This window comes from Rhipicephalus microplus, chromosome 3, assembly GCF_043290135.1.
Source record: "Rhipicephalus microplus isolate Deutch F79 chromosome 3, USDA_Rmic, whole genome shotgun sequence".
Taxonomy (NCBI): Eukaryota; Metazoa; Arthropoda; class Arachnida; order Ixodida; family Ixodidae; genus Rhipicephalus; species Rhipicephalus microplus.
Window position 1 is genome coordinate 52,580,704 of NC_134702.1, and position 14,471 is coordinate 52,595,174.

Below are 14,471 nucleotides of genomic sequence, written 5' to 3' on the forward strand. Positions count from 1 at the left end.
TATGGTGCATGTGAACTTTTGTTGCGTCTCTTAATTGCTCAGTATTTCGCCTGGACACTCACATTTCTCCAAGATGTTTGGTTCCGCGATGATAATTAAAAATGAATAGTCCCAGTAAATGCATGTAGGTACCTCAGTCCGAAGTACACGGGCAATTTTAATCCTCACAACTGGTACTGGGTGTTCTGGAAGGATAACACACACTGCGGCCACTGGTACGCTCAAGTGATTAAGCTTTACGGTAAGTCCGCGCCTCTTGTTTTCCCAATACATAAGCAAAGAGGAGGAAGCAGTCATTCTGAAGTTATCGACTGGTCATATTTTCTTAGATACCGAGGATGATTCAAGGAATGCAACAGTAAAACGAACAACCCGATAGCGACTCCTTCAATAGCTGCTGCAGCTCAAATGAAGTGGACAAGGATTCATTTAAAAAAGTAAGTTGCAATTGCTCACACTGCAGCTGATATGTTACTTTGCAGCGTAACTATTACCGACAGCCAAGTCTGGCTATCGTTGACATTACGGCTGATGTGCTACTGTGGCGTAATTATAATCGACAGTCAATTTTGCTCTGCACGTGGTGCCGTGTCACACATGAAGCACCAATGCTCTGATAGAGTCCCCGCCCCCTCAGCGAATATATCAGAGCATCACTGCTCCGCTACTACACGTGTGCCGGAACGTCGTATTGAAGGTGGTAGAAAAGTTGCAGTATGCTGAAGAGCTATATTTATTTTATTCTATCGTGGTATGAGCGTAGCTTAGTCACCTTTTCTTTGTACAATTGACTGGTTTAAAATAATTTTTGCTTGTGCGAATATACGCCCTGTTTGTGATTGCGAACTAGCAGTGAAATTTGTGTGTTGGGTTGTCTGCACCTGTAAGATACTTGACGTCAAGCTGCTGTTAAACAGAACACAAAGCACATCAGCAACCATTTTAAGAAGCAGCAGCGAGACCTGCTGTTTGCTGATGCTGGAAAAAAATTGGAGAAAAAACTTCTGAAAGAATTGGATATATATGCTGAAGGCTCAAAATACAAAGCTAGTGCAAAGAATAAGCTTACTGGAAAATGCCCTTCACAGCGAAAATTTCCTAACAGGTCTGATTATCATTTCTGTATAAGCTGTTGTAATGCACTGCTGCTAGGGTTGTATACATCAGTAAGTTGCCCTATTCTTATAGCGTGCAATTTCGCTGAGAAGCAGAATGCAATGTTTATCTCCTTCACTAAGGCCATTCAGGCCTTAGTGAAGGAGATAAACAGGGTATGGGAGGAGGGCGTCGTACCAGAAACTTGGAAGAGGGCCACAGTGGTCTTAATCCCCAAGCCAGGTAAATCACCCAGCTTAGATCACCTCCGCCCGATCTCCCTTACTTCTTGCCTTAGCAAAGTAGCAGAACATGCAGTACACAACAGGATATCGCGCTACATCGAGAGGAATGACCTATTTCCATATAATATGGTAGGTTTCAGGCCCTCACTTTCCACGCAAGATGTCATGCTTCTCCTCAAAACACACATAATTGACTTTCCAAGCAAAGATGTAAAAGGGGTCCTCGCACTGGACCTCACTAAAGCATTCGATACTGTCAAACACGACTATATTCTTAAGGAGATATCGGCTTTGAACCTGGGAGTTAAATTCTTCTCCTTCGTTGAATCTTTCCTCGAGAGTCGGACGGCGGCAATAAAATTGGGACAATCAGTCTCGGAGCCTTTCAAACTCGGACGAAGGGGTACTCCCCAAGGGGCAGTTATCTCCCCCCTTCTATTCAACATAGCCATGCGCAAGCTGTCGGCAAGCCTTTCTAAAGTTCCTAATGTCGGACACGCTTTATATGCTGACGACATTACAATCTGGTGTCCCGGAGGATCGGAGGCGGCGGTTGAACAAGCTCTACAGGAGGCTCTGGACGTTACAGAGTCTTTCCTGGAAGGTACGGGACTGACGCTTTCGCCGGAAAAGTCGGAACTCCTGCTCTACAGACAGGCTAGACGAGGTGTTAGGGGACTCACCCCTCTCGATCAGGTGCCCATTAGCGTTTGCACCAAGGATGGTCGCACAATTCCTAGAGTCAATTCTATGAAAATTCTGGGGCTTTTATTAGACTCTAAGGGATGCAACGCAAAGACTATAGCCCATCTCACCACAAAAACAGAGAACATTCTGAGATTAATTATGCGGGTGTCCAACAAGAAGGGCGGCATAGGCGAGGATATCCTCCTTAGGGCCCACCACGCTTTCCTCATGAGCCATATCATATACATAGTGGCGGCTCTCAATTGGACCAAAACGGAAAGGGATAAATTGGACACGCTCATGCGCAAAAGTGTCAAAAAGGTGCTCGGCGTCCCAATCACGACTAGCACAGAAAAACTCATGAAGTTGGGAGTGCACAACACCACTTCGGAATTAATTGAAGCGCAAAGGTCAGCACAAATAATTCGGTTATCGAGTTTCAAAACAGGAAGAAAACTGCTCGATGCGGCAGGCCTCCATCCTATCTTCAATCAGGGAGAAACTACGCAGCTTGATTATCAAACAAGGAATTCCTTTATTGTTGACCCTCTTCCACGAAACATCCATCCCCAACACAATAAAGGTCGTAGGTTGGCGAGGGCTAGGGCTTTCATAAAGAACCTCTCCGGAACAGAGACATTTGTGGACGCGGCGCGCCACGCCGGCGGCAGCAAGTTTTCCGTGGCAGTAGTCAATGACAGGGGAGAACTTGTCTCGGCAGCTTCAGTGAAGACCTCCTTGGTCGATGTAGCAGAACAGGCTGCTGTAGCGCTGGCATTACTGGACACGAAACGCACCACGGTGTACACCGATTCCCGAGCGGCCGTTAGGGCGTTCGCATCGGGATTGATAGCCACAGAGGCAGCCAGAATTCTCCACAGCAAACCCCCCTCAGACGTTATTCATCACATAGTCTGGTTTCCCGCTCACATGGAACCAGACGTACTGCCGGGTCACCTGAACCCAAACGAGATAGCCCACGACTGTGCGCGAGGTTTAACAAGCCGCGACGGGTGGTCTCTCGGGTGAGTTCGGGAGAGCTCGTCCACAGTGATCCTCTCGTTACTTTTCACGAGATAACATCTCATTACAGAGGAGAGCGACAGACTTTTCCCTTTCCCCATCATAAGCTCCAAAGATCACAAGCAAGCACGCTCCGCATGCTCCAGACGGGGTCTTACCCCTCTAGGGGCTTTCTGAGCATGCTTCATCCGGATATTGATCCACTTTGCCCAGATTGTGGTGAATTTTGCTCTTTGAGTCACATGCTCTGGCAGTGCCCTGCGTTACAGGATTTTAAAACAGAAGAAGACTGGACAACGGCAATCACAGACCCCAGACAAGACGTCCAGCTTCAGGCTGTCCAGAGGGCCCGTGAACGAGCGGAGAGGCATGGCCTCTCTGTTCCGACATGGGACTAGCCAACGGCTGGGTGGGGACCTACATAGTTGGCCCGCTGCCTTGCCTCTCAGGACCAAATAAAGTTGTTTGTCCTGTCCTGTCATATGTGGCAGTTATGCATGCATGTTTTTCTAATCCCTTGTGAGTGAGCTTTTCCAACTTTCAGAGCATGGTGGATATTAAATAAAACACTACTTGGGTCAAAATTTTTTTAGCCCTCCACTACGGCATCCCCTATAATCACACCATAATTTTGAAACGTGACACCCAACGTATTGTTATACTTTCATTGCATATTTCAACTGCATGCTATGTTTATCATATATGTTATTTGTCCATGCACAGCTAGGATGCTACCGTGATAATTAAGGGTGGAATATACTTTCCTTCTGCACATTCTACTTTTTCATTGCAGAAAAAAAACCATGTCCTTTGTGAGTGTTGCAGCTGCAAGCCTGAAAAACAGAAAGGACTTGCACCTTTGCCAACCCATGTGCTGCCACGGTGGAGCCACCACAGCGACCACGGACAGCTCTGAAGTAGCCCACTAAAGTGTGAGCGAGGCTGCACCGCTTATCAATTATGTGCCCACTGACTGAGAGGAATAGTAATACTCTAGTATGCTTTGTCTTAAAGGTATATTGCTTTGCTTTAATAAGAAAATGTGCATTGACAAACTGATGTGTGCCCATCATCTTTGACTTGCTTTATAGGTGCATCAGGGCAAAGGAATTACCGTTCCCAAGGGGTTGTACAATCGCTTCATGGGCTTAAAAAGTGAGACCCGCTGCGTTTGTGAGGCGGCCGTTGCCATTTTCTCTACAGCTGGCCTAGTCGGGCGAAGTGTTACTGGCGCAGCTTTCAATCGGTCTAAAGGGGAGATGAAATCTCCCTTGGACAAAAAAAAATATTCTGTGCTTTCAGGTAGGTAAAATTTTCCAATCTGACCAAAATTCATGGAAGTTGGTGGCTCCATTTTTGCACATAATCAGCCGAGGTTTCACTGCCAACTTGTGTAATAATTACTTACTAAAGCTTCAAGTCTAGTTTTTGTCTATTGGAGCTGGGTACTTTGATGCAAGAATCCACAAACTAATTTTAAAAAATAAAAGAGAGACAGACTGGTAGCACTTCTACTTAGTTTTTGTCATATTAACTCCTCTATTTAGAGTGTACATAATTGTCGCCTAACAAGTGCCCATAATTTACTTTGTTTTTGATCACGCAGATTTCTGCCATTTTTTTGAAGTGCACCGTTCCGATTGGAGAGGTTGAGCAAAAGAAGAAGCTCTTCAATAAAGCATTGGCAAACAAAATAATGACTTGATGAAATCAAAAGATTAACAAAGGAATGGCACATCAAATAAAATATTTTGTTTGATTTCTGTGATCATATTTGTGTCCTGCTTGCTCTGATGCAGTGGTGCACCTGCCAGTTTGCTAAGCATCGATTTGCTTGTGGGCTTATCAAAGTAGCATGCTACACTTATAGGCTGGTACACCCATACTGGTACACTGATAGACTGATACACTGACAGACTGATACATTCATAGACTGATACAACTATAGACTGATACAACTGTCAATAACCTGATAGCCTATCAGTTTTTCTATCAGAATTTTTGCTAGGGCTCTGTTGATTGATACAGTATATATATACACGAGACTTCACAGGTGTTTTTCTTTTGATGTATGGAAATATCATGAAAAGAAGTAAATCCTAAGTACACTCTAAGCCAAAAATGGCCGAAATGGGAGCAACGGCTGTTTTTAGTCCTTCAGACTAACTGTTACTTCCCGAAAGGACCAAGCGGAACAAGATGGCCGACATGTTCGAAAACGGGGGAGCAACTGTTCGTCTGAAGTTTCTAAGGAAGAAACGGAAGGAGGAACCACTGTAAATGCTCCCGTTACGCAACAGTTACTCCCCTGAAGGACACCGCACACAAATATGCATGCCGCCCACATTGATATTCATAGGCCAGATTATTATTTGTTCTGTGTGCCAAACTTCACCAAACCAAAACAGTTGTTTATATTAGCATCCACAGATAATAAAATAGCAGCGCTGGCTGAACACAGAAGGCCTGAGAATACAGCTACCGCAAGTGCCTAACACACGCCGCAGCAGCATGGAGAGTTGGCACGTCAAAGCGGACCAAACGCGGAAACACGTGCAGAACAAGGATGTAAAAAAAAAAGCCTAAACACGCCGTTCGTCTGCTAGGGAAGGGCGTCAAAGCTGATCAAGCACCAAAACACGTGCAAAAGGACCCCCCCCTCCCGCCAAATATATCAGAAAAAAAAAAAACAGACCCAGACGCGCTTTTCATCAGCTGTCAAACTTAGTAGCACGCTTCAACGTGTAGTTTGAGGGCAGAATGACAAATGTGCGCCATGTGTGCCGCACGACAGGTGTGACGCTAGTATAGCGAGCAATGTAATTTACAAAGTGATCATTTTTAAATGTTTATGTGTACTAGCACTAAATAACAATTAAACTCAATTTTTTTATAAATAAATATTAGTTTTAGTATACCTAAGTTTTTTTTATAGATGTATTAGGAGAACACACTGAAAGCATTGCGCTGATGCCTGTGCTGCCACTGCTCGACGTTTTTTTTCTGCGCAACTAGGTTCGCGTTCGCACTACTCATATTTATATGGTTTGTGGTCGGCGAGCACATGGACACGCAAGCTTGCGTGCTGTTTTGATCGTGCGTATGTGTCGCAGATTTGCGTTTCTACTTAATCGTGCTGAAGGTTAGTGTATATTTATCTTGAGAGAGTGCAATGTTGTGGATTTTGCTGCTGGATGGAACAAACACAACGTAAACTTTAGCTATCTGCAAGCCTGTTCGCTCGTCGGACAAAGGACTGCGCATGCATCAGCGTGCAGGTGAGTGGCATTTCTAGCAATATTTAATGCTCTTACAGTGTTGGTAACTACAGTCTAGCATTGGTTGGGGCGTTTTCAACCCCAAATTTATGCTTGTTCACAGCTTTTGAAAAATGTTCTCAAACAGCTGGCTCATTGTTTTTTCTCCAAATACATTGTCGAGTGGTTGCGCTATCAAAAGAGAAATAATTTGCTCTTTCTTATTCACCGTATCCATTGCTAGCCGTATCAGACTAAATTACCTCTATTATTACCGCCTGCATACCCTCTTGCTTCCTCTGTCACCACTGCAGTGCCAGTGTACTTTTGCAGTTGAAAGTTCCTTTCCGCAACAATACCTCGCTTGAAAAAACATTGGGGCGGGGTTGTAGCTGCCTTCATACTGGTACTTTTCTATCATTGGCTTTATGTAACGTTAACGGCTGGGTGTTGGGGCCTTGGGCCACATTATTTAGAGCTGTAAAGTGTATATAAATCAGTAAGTGAACAAATCATTGTCGCATCACTTCACTGGCGGTGACGCAGAGAATTTTTTTGGGCCAGGTGTAGGGAGCCCAACATGACGACCATATTTGCTTGCCCGGCCTCCAATTCAGATAAGCGGACTCCTTCCCAATCCCCGCACGCCTCAAAAAAGAAAAAAAATCTGCCCACATCACTGCGTCACTTGCTTCACCTCTACGCTGAACGTATTATTTTATAAGCGGACCATCAAGCGAGCACTTTACATATGGAAGAAACAATTAGAGGAGGAATGACCCAAATCTTTCAGATTTCTTTAGTGATGAGAAACCTTCGCAAAACTGAATATTGTGAAAGACAATCATAAATGCTGTAGGTTCACGTTAGCGTTGTCATTATTCTGCATCATGAAATCTTAATGTGCTGTGAAAACTTGGCAAGCCGTTGTAGTCACATTTTGACGTTAATACCAATCGACGAAAATTTCGACAACCTCAATAACACCGTTAGGGATTTGCCGCATGCACATAATTAGGCTGATTCCCACTTGGCTGTTCTTAACCAGACTTCACTGCTATCAAATGAAACACTATTTGATGCATGTCCTTTACTACTATTTTTCAGGTGTATGACACAAATTTGGTTATACTGCAGATAATGATGCCCCCAATGGTGCTAATGTACAGAAAGCAAGTGAATTTTGGTAAGTGCAGACTTTTTGTGCTACGTATATAAAAGCATCGCTTTTTAGGGGCAAACTGCGCATGTATTGGCCAGCGAATAGTTTATCATGCCACATGGTTACACTGGCACTGACAATTTGACATGGCTCCGCTGACCCGTGTGTGTGCTTACACTGTTACCGTTAAGATAAAATGTTTGTGTTTTCATTGCAGGGATTGCTGTTTGTACTAGAAAGCCAACTGCCAAGATTTGTTTACGCTGGTTCTACTATAAGTACGCTTTCCCTATTTACACGAGTTTTGGCTTACACAAAGCATAACACTTGGACCTAGCTTCACAAAGCTGTCCATGCGCAGGCCTTCATAGCAGCGTTTCTTGACTCGCCTTTACCCTGTTTTCTGCGGATGTTTAGTGGGTTTAAAAGTGTCACAACACGTTGACCTCTCCCACTCTGAAAAATTCTCGTTCAAAGTTCTGCAAGGGTGGGCTTGACTTTCTTGTGCACCTCCTTGCTGTTCCAAGATCCTGAAGTGTTATGCTCTTACTAGAGGTGGCAGTGTTCCTAATGTTTGTATTTCCATCACGTTGACCAAGTATGCGATGTTGGCTTGAATGGTAGCACATCCTCAACAAATGTCGTTGTGGCACATGTAGAGGGCAGTACAAAATAAATAGGCAGACATTCACACCTGGCGCTAACTTCTAATAATGTTTTTTTTTTGGAAACCACGGTACGCTTATTCCAATTTGTCTAACAGAGCAGTAACCTGTTCGGCTGTGAACCAGCAAGACGTTGAACTAATAAAAGCTTCACATATTGTGGCACTCAGATTTATATGTATCGGCAAGCTATCTGTGACACTGTCAAACAAAGAATCAGAATATATATGCATGCCTTAAAATGTATTGCTTCGTTCACATATCTCGTGGCTGTGACTCGTTAACCGAGTGAACAAGTGCACCCTAGTTTCCTAAATTGAAAGCACTTTTTGAAGGTAGCATGGCCTACATTTATTTGTCTATAGTTTTGTACAGCCGTTTGCATCAGGTACAAGGAAATATACTGAAGATTATCATGTAGCCACTGCAAATGGTTGCTTTCAAGCAGGCTTTGCATGCTTGGCTTGTGCCTACTGGTATTGTCCAATTCAAGAAGCAGCAGCGTATGATATAACAGTAGAATCGAGAGCAACTATGTGCACGAGCTAAATATGTATTTTAACATGAGCGGATGGTGCGTGTTATTTGCCACACACATGATCTTGCTTAGAATGCCCATTGGTGAATGGGCCCATAGAAATGTCACTCAGCTGTGTATAGGATACAAGTTAACTGAACCTAAGGGTATCTTTAACAGCTACAAATATGTCTTCTTGAGGTGCTGCACATTTTCTTCCAGAATATTGCTATCCGAGACATCATGTGAAGAGCGTCTACCACATCAGCATTTATATGGCTTGCCAAGTAACGTTTGCCCGAACCTACCATTTTTTTTCCACATTTCATTTTGCAGTAGACATCCTAGAATGTAAGTGCTGTTGCAGTGTGTTTGACTCATTGTTATGTATTGATTCTGGCATGTTAAACCTCACACTTCTATTTTTTTTCTTGCAGCGATGAGATGCTTCACATATGCTTGCGGTGACATTCCGCCGCGCTAGCCTGATGGAAACACCAGCTGCGAAACTCGAGTCCTTCAGAATTGGAGAAGTTGCCCTTCTCTCACCAATGATGACACAGACTGCCCTATATGCTAGAAATTCAAGATTGTTTTTCCATGGAAGACGCTGAAAACATTTGATGTATTATGGCGCTTGTTTAGTACTGGCTGTGGTGTGGCGAAGTCTACTTCTACGTGTGCTCACACGTCGCCTCAAAAAAATAAAAATAAAATCAATAAAAGCATTTCTTTTCCTTTCAATATTGCCCACTTTTTGTGTTAGAAGCACCCAAGCAGTGCTCTTCCAAGGAGCTCTCGCCATTTGTTAAGCGTGTGACAAGCATACTCAAGATAGTCATTTTCACAAGGAGTAACTGGAAGCATGTGCAGTTGGTCCTCAGAGAGTAACTGCGAACACGCGAGCGGAACGGTAAAAACTAACCGTTGGTCTTAGGGAAGCAACTGGTGGGAGTAATGGTTGGTCTGCAGGGAGCAACTGGTGGGAGTAACTGTTGGTCCGCAAGGAGCAACTGGAGGGAGTAACTGTTCATCCTCCAAAGGAGGAACTGAAAGGAGAGCAACGGTTCGTCCCTCTGCAGTTACTCCTTTTAGGGAAGTAATGGGAGTGGCAATGCAATTGCTTCCTGAAAGGAGCAACCCCTATACCCCCGTTGCTCCCTTTTGGCTTATGTTGAATTCCAATGGCGGAGTCGGAGCAAGTTTTTCTGCTCCTTTCAGAGCAAGTGTGTTCCAATGACAGAGTGAGAGCGAGAGTCAAAAGTTCCAATGAGAGAGTCGGAGGGGATTCAGAGCGGGAGTCCCTTCGTGGAGCAGGAAAAACTGCTCCGCCGAAATCGGTGGAGTAGACCGGAACTCAGGGTGACGCATTTCCTTTAACACGTTTGCCTGCTAGGGGGCGCGGCTGGCGCGGCACGAGTTGTGTTTATAACGGCGGACGGCATGGACGGCTTGGCTACCTCGGCAAAGCGTGCGGCAATGCTTCTGCTACTCAATAGCGACAGCTCTGAGTCGGAAACTCAAGTACCGACACGAGTGATTCGTCGGACAGTGACAGCGACGCTAAAGCTTGCGCTTACGAGCGGGAATTCAACAAGTTCTTCCGCATTCCTGCGAAGAGGTCCAAAGTCGTCGGTTTCATCGAGGACATCGTTCGGCAGTACTCGAACCACGAGGTAAAGAAATAGAAAAAAAGAAGGAAAGCATTATGCTCAAGGTTTAACACGTTGTGGTGTTTTCGTTTGTTTCTTTTCTTGAGCAGTTCCGGAAGCACTTTAGGCTGGCTCGACCTGTGGCCGAAAAGTTGGTCGCGGAGTTTGCTGTCTCGTCAATGTGCCCTTCGAGCACACACGGAGGAGTTCAAGCGAAATCCGCGGAAACGCATGTCTTGACATTTATCTGGTTAGTTACACCTCCCCACCTTCACCCCTCTTTTTTTCTTTGTACAATGCCTGCACAAGAACGCATTTGACTATGAGCCCGTTGCTTACAGTGCAGTGTAATCTGAAGCTGTTTTTTTTTTCTTTCGGGTACCTGTAATCCCCCTGCTCAGGTACGCGGCCAACAAAACCTGCATGCGAGACGTGGCAAGCCGTTTCGACATGTAAGAAAGGACCGTGTACAGAGTTCTTCAGAGAGTAGCGCAGTTCCTGATGACGCTGGGACCATCGGTGATCAAGTTTCCCGCAGACTTGGAGAACCTCACTAGCAGTTCTGAGAAGGTTTGTTTTGATTTTATTTATCGTGAGGACCAATAATACTGGCTGGCCAAGCTATATTGATCATATCACAAACACGAGTGCGCATTTTATTGTGGGTTATTTCAAGCTCAATTTTATGCTGAGGTGGGACTTTAAGAAAAATGTGATAGGTCGTGATAATAATACCGGGCTTCATCCAGTTGTGTTCGAAACATTCAACTTATGTCTCTTCTGCAGTCACAGTCGATTCCTTGCATGCGGATGATGCTGCATGCTTTGTCATTTCTGTTCAGATGTACGATACAATATGGACGAGGTTTGGTTTTAAATTTAAGAATTAAATTGCAATTACGTACTTCAACTCCCTTTAGGAAAAACATACGCAGGCTTTGTTTTGTTTTCTCTCCCATTTTACCATTGTAAAAAGAGAGGTGGATAGCAAGAAAACGTGTAGTATATGGCGTGGACCGCAATGTATGTTATCTTAACTAGTTCTCAAAGTTGAATTTGATTTGCATTTTGCATCTTTAACATAAAATATATTGTGCTGAGTCATGAAGCGTATGCTGTGATTGTGAGTTAATGGGCTTGAGCACCAGTATTTCCTGTTAAAACTCCTCGCAAATGCTCATTTCTTGCTCAGGCATGGATGATATCACTCATTAGAAGAGTACAACTTGCTTGCAGGTGTCTGGAATGCCTGCTGTTATTGGCTGTATAGATGGATCGTATGTCAAGATACAGTGCCCAGCCAACAAGGTTGCCTCCACATACTGCAACAGGCACCATTACCTTTCACTAACGCTGCAAGCCGTCTGTGACCACAAGAGGCGCTTTCTCGATGCGTTCACTGGAACCTCCAGCAAAATGCACGATTCTCATGTGTTTATCTTATCGCCTCTTTCAAAAAACATAGCTTCAGTATGTCAGGGCCGTTATCATATATTAGGAGACGCAGCATATCCGCTGCGGGAGTACCTGTTGACACCATACAGGGATTACGGTGCAATGAATAAGCAACCAAAAAGCTTCAATTACGAGTTTTCAGGCACACGAGTGCTCATTGAAAATGCATTCAGCACACTCAAGAAGCGCTTCAGGCAGCTCATGTACCTGGAGTTGCACCCTATCCACTGGCTCAATAAGTTTATCATAAGCTGCTGTTTCCTTCATAACTTGCGCATTGATTACGGTGATGAAGAGCCAGATGATGATAATGATGATGATGGAGCACCCAATGCTATTCAGTGGGAGAACTGCACTGATAACTACAGTGATAAAACTGATGAGGAGCGAGCTTTGCACAAGCTTGGTGAAATTAGGCGTGCAAAGGTCTTGACTAAGCTCCTGCGAAGTGATTGTAGGAAATAACACCATAATTCTCTGTTTTGTCTGAACCAGCCCTTTAGCTCCCCACAGTAGTTGGGAGGCTGTGTGTGTGCACCAATGCGCAGCCCCCTTTATATACACAAGCACATGTTTTGCACTGCACATTTTATTTCAACATGCTAATAGTATTTTAGGCCACTGGAATCATTCATTGTCTAAGCCAAGAAAGCGGCTCAAAAGCTTCATTTTTTCTTCATGCTGTTTTGCTTTTTCTAGCCAAATGTGCTCCTTCTGTTCTTGCCTCTCTTCATGACGCTTCCTTCTTTCATTCTCGCGTTCAGTTCGTTTTTTTTTCTTTTTCTTCCTGAATTCTGCTCATTTCATCAAAGAAGTGATTCATTTCCAGCATTCTAGAAGCCGAGAGTTTTGGCTTTTTGGGCTCAGGTTCCTTCGTTGTGCTGGTCAACTCCTGGCTAGTTGAACCTTGGCTTGACAGCTCCTGGCTACTCGATGCTTGGCTTGTCGACGATTGGCTAGTCGACGCTTGGCTGGGCGGTATTTTAATAGAGACTATTCAAGAGCTGTCCCTGAGCTCTTCTGGCTCAAGGCTGTCATCTAGCCAACGTATTTTGGCTATGTCGTCTTCAAAGGGAACGTCGCAAGGAGAATTCACCGATTTGTTGTTATGTGCTACAGCGCTTCTTTTTCGTCGCATGACTGTTTTGTAGCGGCTGCAGCACTGGTCCCCTGTTTTAGGGACCCCGACAGCCTCTGTGATGTTGGCCGCTATTCTGGCAAACATTGCCTTTTTATTTTTAAATTTCTTCATTGGCCATATTTGGGAAAAATACTGCTGGTAGTAGTCGAGCAACAGCTTTGTTTCTCCCGCCGTCCCCTCACAGCCTGTACCTGAAAAGAAAAAGTGCTTGAGACATTTGTACAGACGTTACCAGTTGCACGTCACCCGACACAGGTGTTAGAGAGTTGTGGTATTCTGCTGTGTTGGTATTAATGTAGAGCTTATAGGCATATATAAGCACCAACCTGTTTTAGTTTGTCTTGATATCGATTTTTCTACTTTGATTTTTGTCGTTACAGTGCTTGGTGTTCTTTGTACTAATCTGACTGTATATATCATGTATAATTCAATACTTGAATGCATTTGTGTCCTCTCCTGCTAGGGCCTCTAAATGGGCCAGCAGTATTCTCTAAATAAATAAATAAATGGACTCACTGCGTTGCTCGCTCTTTTGGCTGTGTTCCGGCACTGTGAATGGAAAAACGAAATGCATTGTTATTCATACAGCTGGGATACATGAAGCGACATAACGACTAACGATTTGTGTTCTGTGACACAAATTGCTGTACATTGAAGCACCATGTAAATTTCATGCAACTATGTATGCAATTAAGCTAAGCCATGTGAGGCTTCCTACCACAGCTTCGCAAAACAGTAACTGTATGTTTGCTATGCTATCTCATCACGACACAAAATTTTGAATAACAATTTCACGTAAGTATACATGGTGGCATGCAAGTTCTTCAACAGTAGCTCAACACATTGTGCACATTCTTGATTGAATTACACACTCTCATCATGATGCACAGAGTTTCTGATCAGCTGACTGCTAATCAAAATGAAGCACGATCTTTCAGGCCTGAAACAGGCAGTGACACTCCAGGAAAAGCAACGTAATTTCTGTGGACTGAGAATGATTCCTAATTTGGATGTGCTCAATGTCCTGACCTTGGTAACATTGCCAACCCATTAGATAGCAGAACATGCACTCACGCTGCTACCTCTGCAGCTAAAATTTGCTGGGAGTCTAATTCTCGGGTGCGTAACACTGGCTTATAGTTTCTTCGAGACATATAAAGGCAGACAACTGCTTCTGCGCCGCTTCCACTGAAAGGCGAGCGCACTGGAACTTGCCACATAGTAGTGCAGTACTGAAACGCTCGCGCTGCGTTGTGCATGTACGGTAAAAGCGTTACTTTGGAGGTATCTCGCCGCAAATGCGTACCTGCCAACCTAGGGAATTCTGAAATCGAGAGACTCGCCGTGGGAGCGGAGTAGGGGGCAGAGAAAAATTGTTTTGGACGATCGGTCAAATTGCCCTTATACCAAACACGCTTGTCACCAACACGGTTCGTTTCTATTCGTGTGGCTACATTCTAAAGTGATAGGAAGTCGCTTCTTACTAATGACGCCGTTCCGTGCAAGAACAGCGGCGTCGCGCGCACGTTTACTTTTGGCTGTATATTTACAGCAGTGTTTGTGCAATCAATG

The 14,471-nt window shown here is 44.4% G+C and overlaps 1 protein-coding gene across 1 annotated transcript in view; it reads right to left on the reverse strand.

Moving 5' to 3' along the window:
- Positions 1–14,471, reverse strand: part of LOC119162417 (DNA oxidative demethylase ALKBH2-like) — a 59,280-nt gene that overhangs the window by 17,523 nt on the left and 27,286 nt on the right. The window contains exons 4-5 of the mRNA XM_075889568.1: positions 13,416–13,448; positions 1–13,090 (exon numbers count right to left, since the gene is read on the reverse strand). The exon at positions 1–13,090 is cut by the window's left edge and continues 17,523 nt beyond it. Of these exons, the coding sequence (XP_075745683.1) occupies positions 13,007–13,090; positions 13,416–13,448 (117 nt within the window). The 3' untranslated portion in view covers positions 1–13,006. The remainder of the gene's footprint in view (positions 13,091–13,415; positions 13,449–14,471) is intronic.